At 32.9% G+C, this 17,599-nt stretch overlaps 1 protein-coding gene across 1 annotated transcript; it reads left to right on the top strand.

Moving 5' to 3' along the window:
* Positions 1-7,587: 7,587 nt before the first annotated feature.
* LOC139504926 (sarcospan-like) lies at positions 7,588-16,279 on the top strand (the record flags this gene model as incomplete). Its single annotated transcript, XM_071294809.1, is given in 2 exon segments — positions 7,588-7,983; positions 16,193-16,279. Coding segments are annotated over 2 exon segments (483 nt in total), but the record flags the coding sequence as incomplete, so codon positions are not given.
* Positions 16,280-17,599: the final 1,320 nt, after the last annotated feature.

The following is a 17,599-nucleotide window of genomic DNA, read 5'->3' on the forward strand; positions in this document are numbered from 1 at the left end:
ATGACATCGTTGTCTTTGCTATCTGGATGACGTCATAATTTATGGAAAAGATTTTGAAACAGCTTTTGATAATTTGAAAACCGTATTTCAGTGTTTTAGAGAAGCAAATCTTAAACTAAAACTGAGTAAATGCTCGTTTTTTTTCAAACAGAAGTCAAATTTTTGGGACACATTGTCTCTGCAGAAGGCATTAAGTGCAATTCAGAAAAAGATTCAATCAGTTCATAATTGGCATACACCATCAAAAGTCAAAGATTTACGAAGTTTTTTAGGCTTCGCGGGTTATTACCGCCGTTCCATACCAGATACTATCGCTCATCCTCTGACACAGCTAACTCAAAAGAATAAATCATTTTTTTTAGGATGATAAATGTAAAATCGCGTTTGAGACTTTAAAAGAATGTTTAACAACTGCACAAACATTAGCATTTCCAAGTGAAGATGGCGCTTACATACTAGATACAGATCCTAGTCAAACAGGAGTCGGAGCTGTTCTTTCGCAAATCCAGAATGGTGAGGAACTGCTAGCGGTCATCATTTTCTTGTGCCAATTCAGACATTATTTATATGGCCAAAAATTTACTTTACGTACAAGATCATGCGTCGCTCAAGTGGTTAAAAAAATTCAAAAACCCCGAAGGTATGATCGCGAGAATGATTTCTGTCATAGACACACACGACATGGAAATTCAACACTGTAAGGGTTCATTGCATACAAATGCAGATGAATTATCGCGCACACCAAAACGGAAATGTAAACGAATCAATTGTCCAGATTGTACCGAAATGAAAACAGATATAGAATATTTTGAAAATGTCAAAACTACGGAATGCATTGATGACCTGAATACCGTCAAGGATGGCCATGCCTCCTGCTTAAGTATTCAATCAGTAATCAATGACATGAAAACTGACGGCGACACTGATAGCGTCAGAGGTTGTCTTGCGACCCATTTAGCTATCAGACCGGTCAATGTCAATACAGAAGAACTTAGTTTTGACATAACATCAAACTGGCTCAGTTATTGGTCCAATTCGCAATTAAGAGAAATGCAAGAGAATGACCAAAAGTTTTATATTGAACAATTTGTTACAATCTGATGAAAAACCCAAAAAGTCCGAAATTCAAAACAAATCAAAAGAAACAAAAATTCTTTATGGGTTATGGGAATCCTTGACCATTCAGAATAACCTGCTATGTAATTTTTTTGAAAGAGAAAATCAGGGGCTTGTTTATCAATTTGTAGCTCCGGAACAGATACGAAATTTCATTTTCAACAGTTACATTGTACAAAATATTCAGCTCATTTTGGAAGAGACAAATAAAGGCAACAGTAGTATACCGCTGTTCAAAACTCATAAATCCATGGACAAAAAACAAAATCGGGGTAACAAACTAAAACCGAGGGAAACGCATTAAATATAAGAGGAGAACAGCGACACAACACTCAAATGTAACACACACAGAAACGGACCAAGCATCAGACAAAATCCCACGAGAATAACAAATATAACATCAAAACCAAATACATGAATTTGGGATAGACAAGTACCGTGACGCGTCTTATCGAAATGTGAAATTACACACAAAAATAAGAGAAATCAAACAACGCAACGTTAAAATGTAACACACACAGAAACGAACAATAATATAACAATGGCCATATTCCTGACTTGGTACAGGACATTTTTAAAGGAAAAAATGGTTGGTTGAACCTGGTTTTGTGGCATGCCAAACCTCGCACTTTAATGGCAATGTTAAATATAACATTGAAATGACAACATAATATTACAGGACTACAATACAAATAAATAGGAGAACGTATTAGACAAAGAAACACATGATTAATGAATAACAAAAAGCATCAGGTTTAAAATTCAATACGTCAAAAACGCGCCTCGTCCACACAAGACTCACCAGTGACGCCCAGATATATAAAAGATCGAAAGCGAAAAAAAGTACAAAGTTGTACAGCACTGAAGATCAAATGTTGAAAAAGGCTGTGTCAAATACGGCTATGTTTTATGCTTGGGATAAGAACATCCTTATTATTTAGAACAATTAATGCTATTGCAAACAGTAAATTTTATCAAATGAATATAACAGATATACATAATGAAACTGAAGTATTAACTCATTACAGAAAACAAACACGAATACATAATGCAAAGACCAACACAGAATAAACACACCCGACTCAGTCCAGGCCTCTACGCAGTAAATTGTAAAAATGACGTCACATACGATGGTGCAAAGGCATTACAAATTACGTCACATTTGAATTTTATGAAATTTCTGAAAAAGCAGAAGAATGACGTCACATATGAAAAACTATATCTCAAAAGTAAGATAGAATTAGGATTGATTAAAGATTATAATAGAACTAAATACGGATATTGCATTTAAACACAATGCATATTGCAATACTTATTAATAGCAATTAACTATAATATATTTATATCCAGTTTGTTATGAATCTAACTTCAAACGTAAATTATCGTACAGTTTACGTTGACCAAAATTAAAATTAATAAATGACGGCGGTGATTAATTTGTCTTTCCATAACACATAAATATAATAGAAAAGACGTCAACACATTTGACAAAATCCGATGAGAATTATACAAATATAACATTAAACATTTAAACTAAATACATGAACAACTTTAGATCTCTTAAAAAAAAAAATTTTATTGGCCAAATGCAAATATGTCAGATTCTATAAAGTTATGGAATAATAGTTGTGATATTTGTGCTAAAGGAAAACCTGGACCAGGGAAAGGGAAATCACCTTTGAAATCCAGTGTTTCTACATATCCTTTAGACAGAATAGCAATTGACATCATAGGTCCTTTGCCTATAACTACGGGTGGAAATGAATACATAATGGTAGTGGAAGATTATTTCACTAAATGGACAGAATCTTATGCAATACCAAAATTATCAAGCTCTTACAGTAGCTGGTAAACTTGTTACAGAATTCATTTTCAGATTTGGCTGTTCATTCCAAATTCATACAGATCAAGGCCGAAAATTTTAATCTGGCCTATTTGCCGCCATATGTGACAAATTAGGAATTGACAAAACTCGAACATGTCCATACAGACCCCAGTCTGAACGAAATGGTTGAACGTATCAATCAAACTTTACAATAATTCTACGTTTATTTGTTAATGGACATAGAAATGATTGGGACGATCACATTCCATTCATTAATATGGCATACAGAGCCACTCAACATGTGTGTGTGATAATGAATATAAAAGTTTTCAAAATGATCACTAAGAGATTTATGGCTATCTGTTGGGGCGTATTATAAGTTATATGGTTCGCTACTGACCCATACGGATCCATAGAGGGTTAGTAAAATCCATAGGGGGTGAGGCCGGAGGCCGAGTCCCCTACGAATTTTATTCACCCTCTATGGATCCGTAGGGGGTCGGTAGTAATCGTATAACGAATTTATCGGACGCTGGACTTTTTCTGCGGCGTTTTGTTGAAAAATAAACAATGAAACACAACAACATTAATAGATGACGTCGCCATTACTGCGTCATGAACCCCATATGAAACTTACTAACCCCATTCGGCAATCCTCGGTAGAATCCGCTACTCTCCTTAGATGAGGGTACGGAATCGGCCGAGTTGAGACGAATGTTACTAACCCCATACGGTCTCATAGGGGGCCACCACGTGACGGCGTTTAACCAATCACAACGTGATAATTCATCTGTGGTCCGATAATGTAATTTATCGGTCGTCCCACTGTCTATATCACTCTGTTCAGCTCTTAATATTATTCCGTATCATGTCTTTGTGACGTCAAATACGTTGACCCGGCCTTAATAACTTTGACCCTGACATATCAGCGACGTCATAATGTTTGAACCGACGTTAATAACTTTGACCCGAACTTATCAAGTCATCTTTTGTGTGCTGGTGAAACAAAGAAACCACTTCTGAAACACGCAAATATAGCCCGATAAATCGATTATCAGATTATCTGCATATTGATATTGTAAAATATCAGCTGCTTGACATTATATGAAGGCTTTTTGATCTCGTTCGCTACGCTCACTCGACAAAAAGCTTCATATTATGTCTCGCAGCTGATATTTTACGATATCAACATGCAGATCACCTGATAATCGTTACATAAAAGAATGTGGGAAAAAACTATTCTTCCGGTCATTTAACGAGCTGACCTTATATACTGTCAGATATGTGACTTGTCTAGAAGAAAATTACAGATACTGAAGAAACATCTTGTAAAGGACCACAAATGCTCTCAAGTTCGTTATAGGTGCATGGATGTACTAGTAAATAATACAACTTTCGTCGATCCAAAGGATGTTTTGTCATATCGAGTCGGAGATGTAAATGAAAGGAAAGAAGCTAAACAAACGAGGGGAAAAGTTGATGAAAGAAAAATAAAAGCTAAGGAAGATGCTCAGGAAACGCGAAAACGATATGTGGAGTCGGGAAAGAAACCAAAAGTAGAGGACAAGTACTATAATTCGAGGGACGAACGTTTTATGTTTAATTTTGACAAGAATACTTTGACAAGGACAGTAATAAAAGCAAAGAAACATTGACATTAAGTGACCAAATTTTGTTTATATTCCTAATATACATTTATGGAATATTTTGATACATATTGTTTTTAATTTTTTTTATACATATTGAACATTTTGATATATTTTTTATATACATGTACTATTACGTTTACAGACTTTTTCGTTATTTTTGTTAGATAAAATGATGACATTCGATCTTGAGGGGAGGAATGTGGCAATATTGGAATTAAGAATTATTTTGTTAGCTCCCTTGTTAGCTTGAGAGTATTTACATTTTATATAATTACAATTGTTTACATGAAAACTTTCACCTGTGTTTATGTACACAATAAATTGACTCCTTTTCTAAACCGGTTATTCATAGTTAAAGGTAAGATGGTGTTGGAAATTGGTTTAGGGAGCTACCATTTGATTTTTAGGGGGGGGGGGGGGGGGGGGGTGGCTAGGATGAAAAATTTTGTCCTGCTTTTTTTTTTAGTTGTAATCTCTGTCCTGCCTTTTTATTTTTTACTCTATTCGGTCCTGCCTTTTTTTTAACTAGTTTATCCTGACTTTTTTTACCCAAATTGTCATCCTGCCTTTTTTTTACCAAGTTGCTCATCCTGCCTTTTTTTTTTACTCAAAACTCCTGTCCTGCCTATTTTTTTCAAATTTCATCCTAGCCCCCCATAAAAATCAAATGGTAGCTCCCTTAATTGAAAATCTAATTTCAAGAAAGTACCGTTTGTTTAGTCATTTTGTTATTAATTATATACTGAATTCACATTTTATACATTGTTCAGAATTCATACTTTCCTCGAAGATGATTATCAGTAATCATTACAGCCTTGCTGTTTACTCTTACTGTTCTGGACCAATATACTTCTCTTAAATGTTTTGGCATTATTTAGGGTTCAAACGCTAGAACTTGGGAATACAAGTTTAAATGATACATTTTAAAAGCCCCTACTTAAAGTAAGACATTTCCCCACTTTATTTAACTTCTGTATTGTTGTACAACTTACTGTCATAATATTAGAATATTTATTGTGTATTTTGGTATGAAATAAATATGATAGTTTAGGTTTTATTTCTTTAAGACTTCCTTTCCTAGAATGCTGGCTTATACTTGTCCAAATCATTATTCGGTCAAGTATTAGCTTTGTCCTCCCAGAGAATTGTCCGTTATGTCGGTTGTTGTAGACACTTGTCCCCTAGTGTGACTGACAAGGTGTCCTTGGCATAACTGGTCTTCATAGTTTATGTAAAGGACCTGGGTTAATTTGGTTATTTCATGGCTGCGCTAGCATTAAGTAAAAAGGTATCCGGAAAACGTTACTTTTACTTGAATGTTAGATCAGTCCGTTCACACGTACACGTACACGTACCGACAAATTGTGTTAAAGCATGCGGAAGAATATCTCAAGAACGTTTTGTGACTATTCCGGCAAGGACCGATAACTCTGTAATTGTTTTGCGGGAAAATATGAATGCATACTCATATCTTTTAGAAAAATCGAATTTTAAAGAAGAGTATCCATTATGCACTTGCACTGCGATATTAGTTAGAATAGTAGAATAGAATGATATACACATGGATGAAAATTAAGAAATAATTCACGGAAGCCATAAATTTGTTGTAAATTTACACACGGCCCAGGCCATGTGGTGAATAAACACAACTAGTTGCAGCATATTAAATCTTTGTATTATGCATCTGAATAAGAATAAAAGTTCTTTTGTCTTTTGTTTTATTACGATTTCTAATACAATAAAATCGGCAAAGCGTTTGCAAATACTAGGTTCAAATACATGTGGATTTACGTGGGAGGTGGATTTACGTGGGAGGTATATTGTAACATCCATTATTATGTATATCTCTGAGTCTGCGCTAAGTATAGATATATCGAGAATTTTCACACGGTGTTGTTTACAAAGCGAAAGAAGCACGTCATATAAGAATTATATATACATGTTACTGTTATATTAATATAATCTGGCAACAGTATATTTAACATATATGTTCCTGATATAATATATAACAACAAACCAGTATATACTGATTTGTATCACTATAAGAAAATAGTTATTACGATGAGGTTGAATTTCCTGTCATTTATTTACCATCCACGCTCGAACGTGTCCCAGAAAAAAATTATATCTGTACATAAACCTCACTTTCAGGTATAGAGATGTGAATTTTTTCTGAGACAAGTGCTTGGTCGGACCATTCAGAAGAACTTGAGGTCATCCGATGTTCAGTACTTCAGTACTTTGATTATGTTTCTGAACGACTATCCCCAACTAAACTTGGAACTACAATCACGGAAAAAATAGGTTAAAACACGAATTTTAATGTGGAAAATGAAACAGCATATATATATATATATAGAACACAGGTTTCCTCACTTGTTTTTCATCATGTGAATGTAATTTAAAGAGAGAAAACAAAAAACCCTCTAATAGATTAATTCTAATCTTCATAATTGTTCGAGGATAAAGAAATCAAGATTTTGTAATTATGAATTTGATAGCCCAAGATTATTTAGTTATTCTTAAGATAACACGTTCTCTTCATCTTACACCTGCCTCAGGTAACATTTTACATGGTCAAATTATGGGGAGTTTAAGTTGAATCAATGCCAAGGTTGACTTTTACAATGGATTGTAACCACTGAAGAGTATACCACTCGCTGCATTTTAACTTGATTGTCGTATCATAAAACACTTGTGATACGACTATAACTTGCATAACAGAAGCTTGAGAAATCTACATGATCAAGTAGTTTCATTTTCATCTGGCATTCTCATTATAACTTTACCCCGGGACACATATCATAAACGTTTATTTACATATCGTGTGTATACTTATTGTAATAAAATCAGTGTATTGCGTGATGTGATTATTCGGACTTATAAATAACCACTTCAAAGGGTCAGTTACAATGAGGATTCCGAGGAATTTAAATATTTCAATACATCACGGAAGGAGTTGACTAACCTCAAAAATATTGTTTTCAAATTGTTAACATGGATAACGGAAGACAACGAGCCCATTCTGCTTCATCTCTTAAGTCTTTACATATTTACGGTCCGTCATCTAAGTGGACTAAACGACAGGCTCGAAGTACACCCGAACTTCGACTTTATATGCAACAATCAATGCTGAGTGGATTAAATACAACAGTACCTCAAAGTTTAATACCTCAGGATTTTGCCAAAACACACAAACCAAAGACACGATCATCAAAACGGAATAGATGTTGTAATGGGAACTTCTGTCGTTCTTGTTGCTCACTCAGATTGTTTTTGGTTTTCTGGCAGTTGATATTAGGAGCAGCAATCACAGCTATGTCATTCTACTTGTACTTTTATGTGTCCGATTCATTAAAGATTAGAGACACTCCATTCTGGGCTGGAATACCGGTAGGTATACCTAAAATATAAATTAAAGTAAAATTTGTTTAAAATATTTTAACTAGATCCACCACCTGTTGTAAAAATCTGTCCTATATATATTTCCCGACATATTTGTGTACGTTTACATAGTTAGGGGACATAATAAATCATATACAGGTAAAAAAATATGACACCTTTTATGCATACTTTTTACACTACATGTTACAGTAATCTGAAGAGATTATAGTCGTTTTAATTCTGTAGGAAACTGGATACAGAGCATACAAAAGCTATGAAATAAAAGTGTCTGAGAATAATGATTAGTCTAGAACCCATGGTATGAGATGGAACTCGATACATCAGAAGGTGTTTGGTACTATTTGCTATTCGCCCTCTGCAACTTTTGACAATTCCCTTGAAATTTATGTTAATTGGTCCCTGATGAAAGAGAGTAAACTACTAAGTTAAATAGATAATTCAGGAGAATAAGTCATTAAAAGGAAAGGCAAAAAACTCCGATATGAGAAAGTGGGTTACAAATTTGATTATTAAAGGGGGGGGGGGGGGGTGTTAAGAATTTTCCGGATTAATAATTTATTCTATAATCGAATGCTTATTTGTTTTTTGTACGAAAAGTCATTTTTTTCTATTCTTACCAGGCCAAATTATTCAATTTCAGAATCCTCCTGTCCACTCCAGAGAAAAATGAATGATCGTCCCCTTAGATGAGGGTTTGGATGGGGTTAAATAATTAAAGAATAATGCCCTTAAAAAATGAAGGATAGAGAATAACGGGCAAAAAAAATGAAGATTAGAGAAAAAAGGGGTTAATTTTTTGAAGATTAGAGAAAAAAGGGGTTAATTTTTTAAAGATTAGAAAAGAAAGGGGTGAAAATTAAATGTTTACAGAATAACAGACTCCCCCCCCCCCCCGTCCAGACCCTCTTAGAAACTTTAGTTTTTTACACCCATTTTTTTTTAAAGAAAACTTTTGACTGAAACAATGTGAAAGTGCTGCCCTGTTGATTATGTTGAATGCGTTCTATTTATTTGTGAACGGCAAATAAAGTTGTCCCATTTATTTACTTAGCATAATTTTTGTGCATGATTTCTAAAACAATGCTTAGTCACGAATTTATGTTAATTCAATGTTATATTAATTCTGTTAATTATTGTGTTTAATATCAATAAAACTCCTTAACATATGGTATAACTTATCTCCGAGATTGAAGGCTTATTGATCATGTTGATGTACTACAAAAACATTTCAGGACATTATTTTGCAATATAAAACATATACATTGAAACTTATTTATACACTATTTTTAGACAGAAAAACTTAGCGTGAACATGAAAATAAAATTAGGTGAAAATGTAACATTTACCAGAATTAGCTTTTTGCAAATATATGATATTATTAGTCGACTTTCTTATTTCCAACTGATTTTTATAGTTTGTCCTTTGTTATATGTTCCATCACTTTCTCAAGATTTGGGGGAAAGTTGTGCACTTACACAAACTTATTTAACCCCGCATTAATATAAATGTGCCTGTCCCAAGTCAGAATCCTGTTATTCTCATAGTTACAAAAATGTAAAGTTGACGTTCTGATACATATGGTTAGATTCGCGCCATTTGGACTCTGTTTGGTAACTGTCTCATTGGCAATCCTTTCACATATCCTTATTTCATATATTACAATAAATTGATTGGTCAGGAGGGGGAGGTATGACATCGATTTGATGTTAATTATCAGGAGAAAGGTAATATACTGGTAAATACATTTTATTCTGATTTCGTTAGCTCGAATGAGTGTGTCTAATATATATATCTGGTGAACAGTACTCCTTTTGCCATTTATGTTCATGGCAGCCCGGATACTGAATATCTATGCAACACTCATTTGGATATACTGCACTCGTTGACCGGATATGTATATCAAATAAATCAAAGGACACTGCTTTAAAATTCATTGGTAAGAAAGAATGAAAGTATGTTTGAGGCTGAATAGGTTTTTAAATAATACAGATATTAATATAAAATTGAAGTAGAATATTTTCTGTTAGGTATCCATCCCCTTTGTAGACCAGTTATTTCTTTCGAAATTTTTGTGTCAAAATGCATATACTCAAACAAAAAAATCGAAATCCGAAAAAACAGATTATAGTGCATGCCTCTTTGTCGTTACATAACTTCCCAGCGTGTTGCAAGTATCTCATAAGAAGACAAACATATCATTATTACTACACACCAGTCACGTAGAGAGTCGATAAACTTAACCATTTTGTATATATATATATAGATAACCTGCAAGATTCCTCAAAACATGGCATATCGGATTCTGAGAGTATAGATATCCGTTGTTACATCAAAATTACTGAAAACAGCTATATTATCACGGATGGGATAGTTTATTAATAATATATATATATAGCTGTCCGTTTTCAAGTTTTAAAATTGCAAGAAATTCTGAATAATCTATGGGAATTTGATGAAAACGTATTTGCATTTTGTTTCTTGAATTTAAATGGTATAATCTAACTAAGGAATCAAGAAGTCATGGTAATATACGATTTACAAAGAAGAAATATGTAGTCATTGTTTTCGTCTCTATTGATTTTTGACTTACTTACAAAGGAAAGAATTCTGAATTCTTTTGTCAGCTCGATATTTTTTAGCTGCAGGGTGTACTCCTTGGGAAAACCGATGATACAAGAAGCTTGAATAGATTAAAAAAAAAAAGTAGAGCATACAGTCAATACAGTGTGTACTCTCGTAACCATGCTGATTAAAGTTACTTTATATTATTTTAAATCAGTCATTACATTTTTAAGAAATTACCTATAAAATCTATTATCTATACTATTGAATTGTATACTAGTAGCCTATCATCCTAGCACAGCACTATCAAGCAGTGATCGATCCAGTATCTCCGAATTGGGATATTTTCTAAAAAAAAAAATGGCGTTTTCTGTAGGAAAGGAAGATTGTTTCAAAGACAAATTTAGGAAGTTCAAAACACTACATTTATACGTCATATCACAAATATTTCCGACTTTGTATGGTTTCAGATGAGTTGCGGTTCGATTAATGAAATTGGTCCCTTCCTTTAGTGGAATAGATACCAAATCTGGAGAACAACTCAAAATTTAACTTGAACAACTGAATTTTTTTTAACAATAACATAAAGCATGCACAGTAACTTGGCACTAGGTGTTGCAATATCAATATAGGAGATTTTGTTCACCTTCACACTGCGGTTGGGCCTGAAATGTTATCTAACAATTTGTCGTGTTAATCTTTTATGTAAAATTTATATATTTGCTAAATTGCAGTACACTTCATGCATGTATCTTTCAATTGCTGTCTTTTCCATCTGTTATTATTTCCTGACGGCTTGTTTTTCAACATTTATATAAAAAAAAAAGAACAACATGCATGATTGCCATGCAATAAGACAACTATCAACCACTGTTACAGTTAATTGACGCACGACCTTCAATAATGAAAAAAGCTCCTAATACTGCTCAGTTGACTATCATGAACATCCCCGACATGAAAAATGTGAAAAAATTCAAACGAAAAACTAACCGGGCTTAATTTATAACAAAACATTTCACGAAAAACAAATGTGACCGACATCATGACTGTCAAGTACGCACGTGTATGTATAGATCTATACACATTAGAATTACGATATTTTCTTCTAGTCTCTTTTGTTGAATCTAACAGCTAGCTACACGCGGTTCTAGTTTATAATATTGTATCTTACATTTAACTACACATGATTGTATGTTAAGAATATGAAACAAATCGCCGTAAGGATCTGGGTGTATATAACATTATAGTCATATCCACATTGTAGTTTAACCATTTTGATTAAGTTATTAAAATACTATATCTGTATTGTAGATAAAACAAAATGAATTTCTGTTTTGTAGATATGAATAAATACAGGCCATGTGCAATCTTCATAACAAATCTGTTAGTCTCAATTGACTGAAAACAGAACTCGAACTAGAATTAAATTTCTCTTCAGATAATTTGTCTGATACTTACCATAGAACCATAGGGGTTTGACCTTTCTAAAGAATAAAACTTTTGAGCAGGCAATTTGAACGCAAACCTTGGCGCCTATAAAATGTAGTTTATTGTCTTATATAATTATGTTGTTTTAAAAAGGGCGATGGGTTTCTTTGTCTGGAAATACCTTTCCCTCCCCGCATTTTCTTCGTTAATGTTGAAACATATATATATAAGAACCAACTGACTGCTGAATGGCTGCTCGCGTATTAGTTTTTACTATAATTTATTTCTGTCATCGCATGAGAAAACATGAATCTAAAAAGGAATTAGTAAGAATGATGCTACGATCGTAGTACGATTCAAAGTTTTACTTCCAATCCGGAGTCTTGCAAGAACAACAACTGATGCGTTCAGATGTGGATGCTTTCAGCTGAATGAGACAACTGTCCACCGAGTCTAAAGAACGACGATGTATATATGTTACAGTGAATTTGTATAATTAGTGATTAAGTAGAATCCCTGAAATTTTCAGGGATTATGTAGAATCACTGGCCAGTTTAGGGATTATATATAATCACTAAATTTTTTTAACTTAAACAATGAACAAAACTGATACTGTACACTAAACTATAAAAAGCTCCGCTATGAAAAAACGTGAACAATAAAAAAGATGAAACCAACAGACCAAATCGGCTAGTTTATCCTAAAAAAATAAAGAAAAATAAAAAGGATTACAATAGCTAAAGACACAGCGTTACAAGCGTATGCACGCAAAAGAAGCAGGGGCTTTATATCGAGTCTGTTAGCGATAAACCAAACTCAAATTTAACCTGGAAAGTTGACGCCGATAAACCAACTCTAGATTTAAACCTGGGAAGTTGACGTAACAGTATGTAGCTTTAGAGCAGATTGTGAAAAAAAAGGAAAAAAATAACATCCTCATTTCGGCTCAAAGTAAAATAAAACACAACAAAAAGACTAAAACTAAATAGACCACAATTTATTTAATAGCAAAATTTATAAATCATGTTTTCACATAATTAATCATCAAATAGTTCACCTCCTCCGGATTTCGTGTAAAGACGTCATAAACAGCCTCAGACAACCATGACCTTGTGCATTTCCGAACGTCGTATTGATAAGATGTAGGACAATGAGTGTTCAAGTCTGTAAAACAATGTAGTTTCAATTTATTATAATGTAATCGAAGCTAGTACTAATGAAGACAACATTCAAAGATCGTACGTTCTACAGTGTTAAATTGATAATCTTTTCAAATTATCAATAACTTTACGGGCTCTACAAACACAACACCTTTGAAAAAACGCAAATCAAACCTAAAGGCATGTCGATCACATAGGTCTCTATGCATCTTCAACATTGTAGACTATCATTATTGTTTACAGTTTCTCACTATCTTATTTTTTTTTCTGTCTTTGCCTAAAACACAAAATAGTGCTAACAACACAGTCGTCATTTAAGGTCAATCACTCCGATCTACTTATATTTTTGTTTACCTGATTGCAGATATTGGATTGTTGATCAATTCTGTAAGTTAGAGTTTCTATCTGTCTCTTGTAATTTACAAGATAATAGGCAAACACGCAAATAATGGTGAAAATCGTCATTAAAGATTGATTGATTTTTGGTTGCTTAACGTTCAGTGGCAAATATTCCATGCATGTTCGGGACGAGAACATGTTAACAGTAAATACAATAGGTAGGTCTTGTAATAAAAGAGGCCATCTGGGATGACGGTCGGGGACATTTGGACTGCTAGTGTTTATTGGATAGGGTCAGAAGTTTGCCTTGCAACAGGCCACTTACAGACCCCTCAAAAGGTTCTTGCAAGTGTTCTTAGTGTACGTGCAAAAAGCGTGGCACGATCTTTACACGATGCATCGGATTTAAGGGCATACGATACAGTTTTGATCCCGTATTTACATTTTGATAAAAATTTCCATATAGACTATTTTTTTACCTGATAAAATCAAATAGGTTAATAAAAAATATACCTTCATGTGCTACTTTTTGAGTAAAATAAGGTCGAAATTTTGTATATTTGCTCAAAATTCGGATTTGTGGTCGTATTTTCCCTTTCGAAAGAAATACATAACTTTTTTGTTTTGAAAGATAAACACAAATTGTTTTTTTGTGAAATAATTGTAATTTCTGTATTTTATAAGTATCCTAAAAATTTATAACATTTTTATTCAGAAATAACTTATATTTATCCAATGTTCATGAATGTAGAAAAAAAATCATTTTTTGCTGTATATTTATCCAATTAAAAAAATGCAGTATTTACGTTTTCATGAAAATTGGCACAAATAATCTTGTCGCGTAATCAAACCAAATGGCTTTTTAAAAAAGAGGGGTCAATGAAATCGTTTTCAAGTTAAATAAGTTTCTATTCCCCAGTCACTGTTGGGGTCGTCATTAAAGAGCAATAACTTCCTTTACCAGTAGACAGAAGAGTTCTACCATAATCCTTATTTGTAGATCTTTTCTTCGTCTTCAATTTTGCTATTAAAGGTCCTATCTATTTATTGTTGTTTAAAGAGTTGATACAAAATGGATAAAACGATGGGTATAAATCGTCGTAAAGGGCAATAACTCTATAGGGAGAAGCTATGAACTGATGATTTCCTTCATTTGACTTATTTGCAAATCGTTTCTTGTTGGTTATTTCCGTTTAAATTTTCTCTTTCGATTTTAATCTTCAATAAGAATAAGAATAAGAATAAGGAATGAGAATTTTATAAGTCTAAAATCCAAACAATAGGATTGTTACTAAAATACAAAACAAAAACAAACAGACAGACAGGCATTTTAATTACAAAACGATAGACATTAAACACTACAAACATGTAGCATTGAAAGAAAAAAAATATAGATTATTAATATTAATTATAATGCTATTTTAAATCTTTAAGATAAAAGGCAAAAATGGAAAAAAAGAAGTGAAATTGTCATTTTAAGGCAAAATATCAGATTTTTCTCTATTTAAACCGGTTTTTAAAATAATGGACAAAAGTTAACTTGTATTTTACCCCTTAGTTTTTTTAGCCATGTTGACCATCTTTGTTGGCAGGCGGGGTAATTACACACATTTTTTTTAAAACCAAGATTACCCCAATGATGATTGTTCCAAGTTTGGTGAGTTTTGGCTTAGAAGTTTCAGAGGAAATGGTCTTTGTAAAAAAAACGGACGATGGACGCCAAGTAATAGGAAAAGTTTACATGGCCCTTCAGGTCAGGTGAAGTAATAAAAATGTAAAATCCCCGTTTGTGAAAAGGTTTCTATGGGTATAGCCAAACTCTTGAATCAAATCTTTATACATGTGTATATATAAAAATGATTTAATAAATGGTCAATAAGTTAATGGTAACGAAACCATAACTACCCTGTTAAACATAGATTATATTTATTGAATCGTCCCTACATACATTGCCATGTCCTGAAGAGGGGATAAGACTTAGATATATGTCTATAAGGGGGGATAAAAGACTTAGATACATGAATGGGGTGTTTATGAAATCTATGCAGCGAATCTGTATCCAATATCCTATGTTGCCTGAGCCCCATTCCCGAATGAATTCAGGAAATATATACAGCATTAGAATCAGTCGAAATAAATGCCTTATCAAAAACATCTCCTTCCACGTAAAATTTAATTGATTAGTAATCTAACCGAAATAACAAAAATCTAGCAAAAGGACAAATATTTCTTTTTATATATTGTCTATTTAAAGTCAGTTCCGTTTTACAATTTTGAAGCTATAATAACATACACATACACACATAATCAAACGTAAACACACTAACGTATAAACTATTTTAAAGTACGACTTTTAACTTCTTCATTTCAAAAGAAAATAGATATAGAGTAAACTTCAATGAACCAGCAAATGCACAGATAAATAAAAACTTGCTTAGTCAAGACATCAGAAGAAGATGTATTATATTTAGATCTATTCAGGACCTCTGAATGGCCTGTCACGTATATGAGCGTACTATTATATCCGTAGTATAGTCATATCTATACGCTAAAAACTTATGTATATGTACAAAATGTACTTATCTTAACAATAAGAGAAATAAATATGCATATGGTTGTCGATGTTCTTTGGTAAGTATAAAAAAAAGTGGATTAAAATAGTTTTCGTGCACATTTTCAATGCGTTATTTATTTGTTGTCTCTTTCAGTTATTTGTAGCAGGTGCATTAGGGATATACGTTTGTGCAAATGACTATGAAAACTACATAGGTAGCTCGAAAAACTTTGCATTAAAGGTAGGAATTACATCTAAAAAAGTTAGATTTATAAAATATGAAGCGTTACACGTTCAAAGAAATGAAAATAAAAAAAAAAAACACACACAAAATTTATGAACGTTTTTAAGCAACTGGGCACACCTAATACAAAATGCTATTTACAGCGGATTCCATTGAGTGTGTAGCGAAAGGTTATATCTTTGGTTAGCTTGCTTGTTAGCTGAACCGTGAAGTCATTATTTTGTCAGGTATACTACCCTCCTTTCGATGTAGCATAGTCCAACAAACAGAACGATTGTTTTCTGTCGGACTAGTCTATTTTTAAAGTAGGGTAGTTTACCCTACCTAACAATGACTTCATGGATCAGCTAACAAGCAAGCTAACCAGAGATATTACCTTTGGCTACACAGTCAATGGAATCCGCTGTAAAACTAGTTATAAAAAATACGGGTTTAATTATGTCCTCTTACGCACAGGCACTTGTCTCAGAATTGTTGTTCCTATATACCTTAATATATCAAGGTATAATATAGATTTTTTTTAGACAAGTGCCTGTGCTCTAACGAATGGCATTTGATAGAAACGAGAGGTTTTGTAGCAAATAAGGCCAAGTAGATTATCGTTATAAAATTCTAAACATAGATTACTCACGTGTTTGTCCATGATGTGTTAGCGTTTATTGTCTACAAAAAGTCCAAAACAACCTGTACAATCCTCGTGCGGAGTCATTTAAGTCGAATGCACACTAGAAGGTGTACTTGAATAATTATAAAAATAAGAAGATGTTGTATGATTGCCAATGAGACAACACTCGAGATCAAATGACACGGAAATTAACAACTATATGTTATCCGTTGAATGAGTCCATATTATTACTAGTTTTAGCTATCTTTATTAATATATTTGTTTTAGGGAAATCATTGCTATCACTGCATGTTATAACTATATATCTTAAGTTATCTTAAGTAAAAACTTTCAGTTGATATTAACTAGACAGTAAGAATTCACCTACTAACTGCAAACAAAGTGGTTTACTTATATGTATACGATAAGAAATGTTGCCCTTCATTTTGCCATACATGACATACATAGTAAGGACAATATGACATCTGATTACAAAGTTAGTTATTTTCAATATTATTTTTATAACATAAGTATATTAATAGCAAAACACATAGAATACAATATTGATAGATATATTTGCAAAAGATTGTAGCACATTGTGTGTAAGATTTTAGATTTGTCTCGGTTTGGTAAGATTTAAATTGGTAAATTAGTTATAATTACATCCTATAATATAAAAATCTTCAAGTTTCAAATGAGCACAGAGGCGGTGA

Source organism: Mytilus edulis, unplaced genomic scaffold, assembly GCF_963676685.1.
Source record: "Mytilus edulis unplaced genomic scaffold, xbMytEdul2.2 SCAFFOLD_758, whole genome shotgun sequence".
NCBI lineage: Eukaryota > Metazoa > Mollusca > Bivalvia > Mytilida > Mytilidae > Mytilus > Mytilus edulis.